General features: G+C 50.4%; 1 protein-coding gene across 2 annotated transcripts in view; it reads right to left on the bottom strand.

Moving 5' to 3' along the window:
* The window catches only part of RAC1 (Rac family small GTPase 1), a 30125-nt gene extending 24535 nt beyond the window's left edge, over positions 1-5590 (bottom strand). For both annotated transcript variants that reach the window (XM_032266512.1, XM_032266513.1), the window contains exon 1: positions 5254-5590. In XM_032266512.1, coding sequence (XP_032122403.1) covers positions 5254-5288 — 35 coding nt within the window. In that variant the 5' untranslated portion in view covers positions 5289-5590. The remainder of the gene's footprint in view (positions 1-5253) is intronic.
* Positions 5591-6000: the final 410 nt, after the last annotated feature.

Here is a 6000-nt window from a genome sequence, read left to right as displayed (position 1 = left end):
CATGCCCGGCTAATTTTTGTATTTTTAGTAGAGACGGGGTTTTACCATGTTGACAAGGATGGTCTCGATCTCTTGACCTCGTGATCCACCCGCCTCGGCCTCCCAAAGTGCTGGGATTACAGGCTTGAGCCACCGCGCCCGGACAATTTAAGGTTTCTAAAAATGGCTTCCTGGCCAGGCATGGTGGCTCACACCTGTAATCCCAGCACTTTGGGAGGATGAGGCGGGTGGATCAAGAGGTCAAGATAATCCTGGCCAACATGATAAAACCCCGTCTCTACTAAAAATACAAAAATTAGCCGGGCATGGTGGTGCGCCCCTGTAGTCCCAGCTACTCAGGAGTCTGAGGCAGAAGAACTGCTTGAAGCCAGAAGGCGGAGATTGCAGTGAGTTGAGATCTCACCACTGTACTCCAGCCTGGCAACAGAGCAAGATTCTGTCTCAAAAGTAAGTAAATAAATAAAAATATCCAGCTGGGTGCAGTGGCTCACGCCTGTAATCTTAGCACTTTTGGAAGCCAAGGCGGGCAGGTCACAAGATCAGGACTTCAAGACCAGCCTGGCCAACATGGCAAAACCCCATCTCTACTAAAAATACAAAAACAAGCCAGGCATAGTGGCACGCGTCTATCGTCCCAGCTACTCAGGAGGCTGAGGCAGAAGAATCGCTTGAACCAAGGAAGCGGAGGTTGCAGTGAGCTGAGATAGCAGCACTGCACTCCAGCCTGGGCAACAGAGCAAGACTTTATCTCAAAAAAATAAACAAACACAAAATACAAAAATTTAGCTGGACGTGGTGGCAGCCACCTATAGTTCCAGCTACTCTGGAGGCTGAGGCAGGAGAATCGACTGAACCCAGGAGGCAGAGGCTGCAGTGAGCCAAGATAAAATAAAAATAAATAATAAAACAGTTGTTTATAAATACCTGAATGTAAGATGATGTCTTTTTTTTTTTTTTCTTTTGGGACGGAGTCTCATTCTGTCACTCAGACCGGAGTACAGTGGTATGATCTTGACTCATGGCAACTTCCACCTTCCTAGTTCAAGCAATTCCCCTGCCTCCTGAGTAGCTGGGATTACAGGCACATGCCACCAAGCCCAGCTAGTTTTTTTTTTTTTGTATTTTTAGTAGAGATGGGGTGTCACCACCATCTCTGTCCGTTGGCCAGACTGGATCTGAACTCTGGACCTCAGGTGATCCGCCTGCCTCCACCTCCCAAAGTGCTGGGATTACTGGCTTCAGCCACCCGGCCAAGCTGAAGGTGTATCTCTTAACAGTTTTTTTTAGACAGGATCTCACTGTGTCACCCAAGCTGGAGTGCAATGGCACGATCTCAGCTCACTATAACCTCCGCCTCCTGAGTTTCAAGTGATCCTCCCACCTCAGCCTCCTGAGTAGCTGTGACTACAGGCTCATGCCTCTACACTTAGCTAATTTTTATATTTTCAGTAGAGATTGGCGGGACGGGGGGGGGGGGGGTCTCATCATGTTGCCCAGGCTGGTCTCTAACTCCTGGGCTCTGGTGATCTGCCCGCCTTGGCCTCCCAAAGTGCTGGGATTACAGGTGTGAGCCACCTGACCTAGCCAGGTATATTTCACTTGCAGTATCACTTAACACTAATCAACATCAATACTAAACATAGTATTAAAAAATAGACTGTACTTGCTCAAATGCTCGTAATAAAAAAAAAAAGACTGAAAACTCAGGGCCACAGGCTTTTAAGCCTAACACTACCTTCACAGAGCCTCACAGTCGTGAAACCTCAGTAATACTACCTGGCACTTACTAAGCGCTCAGCAAGGAACACCTGCGAGGTAGTTAATAATCAACATCTAGTTTAGTCTTGTTGACCTTCTGCTGAGGCACCTCTCTTGGGGGGTGGGTGATGTGCTCAGGGTTACCAAATGTAAGTGGTGGGGTGGGGATTTGAAGGGAAGATCCACATTCCACGATAGGCATTCAACAAGTTATTTGACTAAACAGCCGATTCAAACAGAGGTCCATAATCTGTAGTATTAAATAAATGTATGTGCTTTGCTTATGTTTTAGTTTTAGAAATGCTGAAATAATTATCAGCAATATGATTTATTTAAAAAAAAAAAAAAGGCCGGGCGCGGTGGCTCAAGCCTGTGGTCCCAGCACTTTGGGAGGCCGAGGCGGGTGGATCACGAGGTCAAGAGATCGAGACCATCCTGGTCAACATGGTGAAACCCCGTCTCTACTTAAAATACAAAACATTAGCTGGGCATGGTGGCCCGTGCCTGTAATCCCAGCTACTCAGGAGGCTGAGGCAGGAGAATTGCCTGAACCTAGGAGGCGGAGGTTGCGGTGAGCCGAGATCGCGCCATTGCACTCCAGCCTGGGTAACAAGAATGAAACTCCGTCTCAAAAAAAAAAAAAAAAAAAAAAAAAAAAAAAGGCTGAGGTGGGCAGATTACTCGAGGTCAGGAGTTTGAGACCCGCCTGGCCAACATGGTGAAACTCCATCTCTACCAAAAAATACAACAAAAATTAGCTGGGCGTGGTGACAGGCACCTGTAATCCCAGTCACTCAGGAAGCTGAGGCACAAGACTCCCTTTAACCCGGGAGGCAGAGGTTGCAATGAACAGAGATTGCACCACTGCACTCCAGCCCAGGCAACAGAGTGAGATCCTGTCTCAAAAATTAGTAATAATAATAATAATAATAATAATAATAATAATAATATGGTCAGGCACAGTGGCTCACACCTGTCATCCCAGCACTTTGGAAGGCCAAAGTGGACGGATCATCTGAGGTCAGGAGTTCAAGACCAGCCTGGCCAACGTGGTGAAACTTCACCTCTACTAAAAATACAAAAAAATTAGCTGGGTGGTAGCGCGCGCCTGTAATACCACCTACACATGAGGCTAAGGCAGGAGAATCGCTTGAACTCAGGAGGTGGAGGTGGCAGTGAGCCGAGATCACACAACAGAGACTCCATCTCAAAAAAAAAAAAAAAAAAAAACTTGATTCAGCGTTTTTAGCTTAAAGGAAATCCAAATAATGTTAAATGTTCTTAAGAAAAGGTGGGCCAGGTGCCATGCCTCACACCTGTAATCCCAGCACTTTGGGAGGCCAAGGCAGGCAGATCACTTGAGTCAGGAGTTCAAAATCACCCGGGCAAACATGGTAAAACCTCGTCTCTACTAAAAATACAAAAACTAGCCAGTCGTGGTGGCAGGCACCTATAATCCCAGCTACTCAGGAGGCTGAGAATCGCTTGGGTCGGGGAGGTGGAGGTTGCAGTGAGCCCAGATGGCACAACTGCACTCCAGCCTTTGTGACATCGAGAGACCCTGTCTCGAAAAAAAATTTTTTAAATGAAACAATTCACTGATGTAACAATCAATTAACTGAACATTTTTCCCAAGTAAAAAAGTAAAGCCCAGACAGACACGATGGCTCATGCACCTGTAATCCCAGCACTTTGGGAGGCTGAGGCAGGAGGATCACAATGTCAGGAGGTCAAAACCAGCCCGGCCAACATGGTGAAACCCCATCTCTACTAAAAACACAAAAATCAGCCAGGCATGGTGGCATGTGCCTGTAATCCCAGCTGCTAGGGGGGCTGAGGCAGAAGGACTGCTTTAACCTGGGAGGCAGAGGGTGCAGTGAGCCGAGATCACGCTACTGCACTCCAGCCTGGGCAACGGACCCAGAGTTCGTCTCAAAAAAAAAAAAAAAAAAAGGAGCATACATACTCTTTAAGTGAAAGTTAGAATTTTTAGTTATCATATAAACATAAAATTATGAGGCGTTAATAATCCTTCACACTTGCAAGACAAATCCGACAGACGGGCATCTCACAAAAATCAGTTGTCTATCCTCTTGCATCTGAATTGCAAGAAGGATAATTGAAACAATTTAAAATGTCTTTAACAGTATAATTATCTAAATACACTGAGAATCCATGAATTGACGTAGAGGCATGAAACCAAAACCTAATGACAACTCTGAAGAATATCAACCAAGTTAACCTTGATGCCAGAACTTTCCTTCGACTTTACTCAAACATGTACCAGTTGCATTCTGAATTTGATGAAACTGCTAGTAATTCTTTCTTGCTAACACTAACCTATACAAGCGACGCTTGAGACGCGCGATTTTGCTGGGGTTACACTGAGATTCTTGTTTCTATGGGAGAAAAAAACTGCATAAGACAAGTCTTGTCTTTCTCGAGGGCCTGTAACCAACACGGACAGTCATGAAAAGCAATGCCTGGAGTCACAGGAGTCAGTTCTGCTATATCCCATACCCAACGCGTTAAGCAAAGAACAGTTTTTTTCAATGACCACACCACGTTAAATAAAGAAAAAAAAAAAAAAGATAAAAGAACAGTCCCCATCACAGATGGCTCCTGCCAGGTAGCATCTTAAAAACTTTGTCCTCGGAAAGGACGAAAGCAGTAATTTTAGGAATCCTAACAGTGGCGGAAGTGTAAGTCGAAAAAACCTGTTCGAAAATCAGTTTAGGGGCCGGGCGCGGTGTCACCCCAGAGCTTTTGGAGGCTGACAGGCGGGAGGATAGCTTGAGCCCAACCAGGAATTCGAAACCAGCCTGGGAAATACAGTGAGACCCCATTTCTACAAAAAGTTTTAAAAATTAGCCAGGCGTGGTGGCGCACGCCTGTAATTCCAGCATTTTGAGAGTCTGGGATGGGAGGATTGCTTGAACCCAGGAGTTCAAGACCAGCTTGGGCAACACAGCGAGACTCCGTCTCGGAAGAAAAAAAAAAAATTTAAAGAAAACTTTTGGGGCACTAAAGCGGCCCGTTCAATCAAGCTCGCATCAAATATGATCAACTCAACCGCCGGGTTCCCAACACAGCTCGCGAGGTCCCGGGATTGAGAGGTTCAAGCAAAAAACAAGACAGGGTCCCTTTTTGGAAAAACGGTAAAAATCTCCAAGAGCGCTTCCTCTACGATGGCTCCCGGGGAGGGTGGCGGGCGGCGTCCGGGAAGAAAGCCGGAGGGTGGAGTTCACTTTTCCCTCCGGCCAGCGAGTGGCGAAGCCCTCCCCCATCGAGAGCCGGAACCAGGCACGCGCCGCCCGGGCCGCCAGAGCCCGCGGCCCGCGGCCCCCGCCCCGCGCCCCACAGGCCCACAGGCCCGGGCCCACAGCCTACGCGAGCCCGCCAGGGACCCCCGGCCTGCCTAAGTCTCAATCCCGGCCCGACCCCCGCCCGCGCCCAACCCCGCGGCCCCCAGCCCGGACCCGGCAGCGCACTTACCCGTCTCCCACCACCACACACTTGATGGCCTGCATCTGGGCCGCTCGCTGGGCCGCGGCGGCGGCGGCAGGGTGCTGAGACGGGAAGCGGCGGGCTCGGGGCGCGGCGGACAGGCGCGCGACTTGCGGACGGCTGGGCGCTGGATGCCGGGGCCGCTGTCCACGCCGCCTCGCCCTCCGCGGACTGGAAGCCGAAGCCCGGCAGCGGCCACCACCCAAAGCTGAGGAAAACTGCAGAGAAACAGGAAATGGCCGCTCCACTCACATCCGGCCTCCCCTCCCCCGCGCCGGCGCCGCCGCTCCCAGGTTCCGGGCGGGTCCGCTCCCGCCCGCGCGGTTCCCGGAGTTCCTCTGGGCTTCAGGAAAGCTCGGAAGTGCTCGGGCCCGCTCGTCTCCGCCCACGGGGCGCGGCGGCTGCCATCTTTGCGCGCTAACGCGGCCGGGGCGTGTCCGGATCTGCGGGTACCTTCCGTGGGGTTCAGGGTTTGGCCCTAAGAGAAACCTGCGGTGGCTCATGCCTGTAATGCTAACACTTTGGAAGGCCGAAGTGGATCACGAGGTCAGAATTTCAAGACCAGCGTCCGAGAAGAAACGGACGCTGGTGAAAACCCGTCTCTACTAAAAAAATACAAAAATTAGGCCGGGCGCGGTGGCTCACGCCTGTAATCCCAGCCCTTTGGGAGGCCGAGGCGGGCTGGAGGCCCGAGATAGGGATGGGAGGCCGAGGCGGGCGGGAGGCCCGAGATAG

This window comes from Sapajus apella, unplaced genomic scaffold, assembly GCF_009761245.1.
Source record: "Sapajus apella isolate SASKATOON/1434 unplaced genomic scaffold, GSC_monkey_1.0 scaffold159, whole genome shotgun sequence".
Taxonomy (NCBI): Eukaryota; Metazoa; Chordata; class Mammalia; order Primates; family Cebidae; genus Sapajus; species Sapajus apella.
The sequence above is the reverse complement of the archived record's forward strand: the minus strand, read 5'-3'. Positions and strand labels throughout refer to the sequence as shown.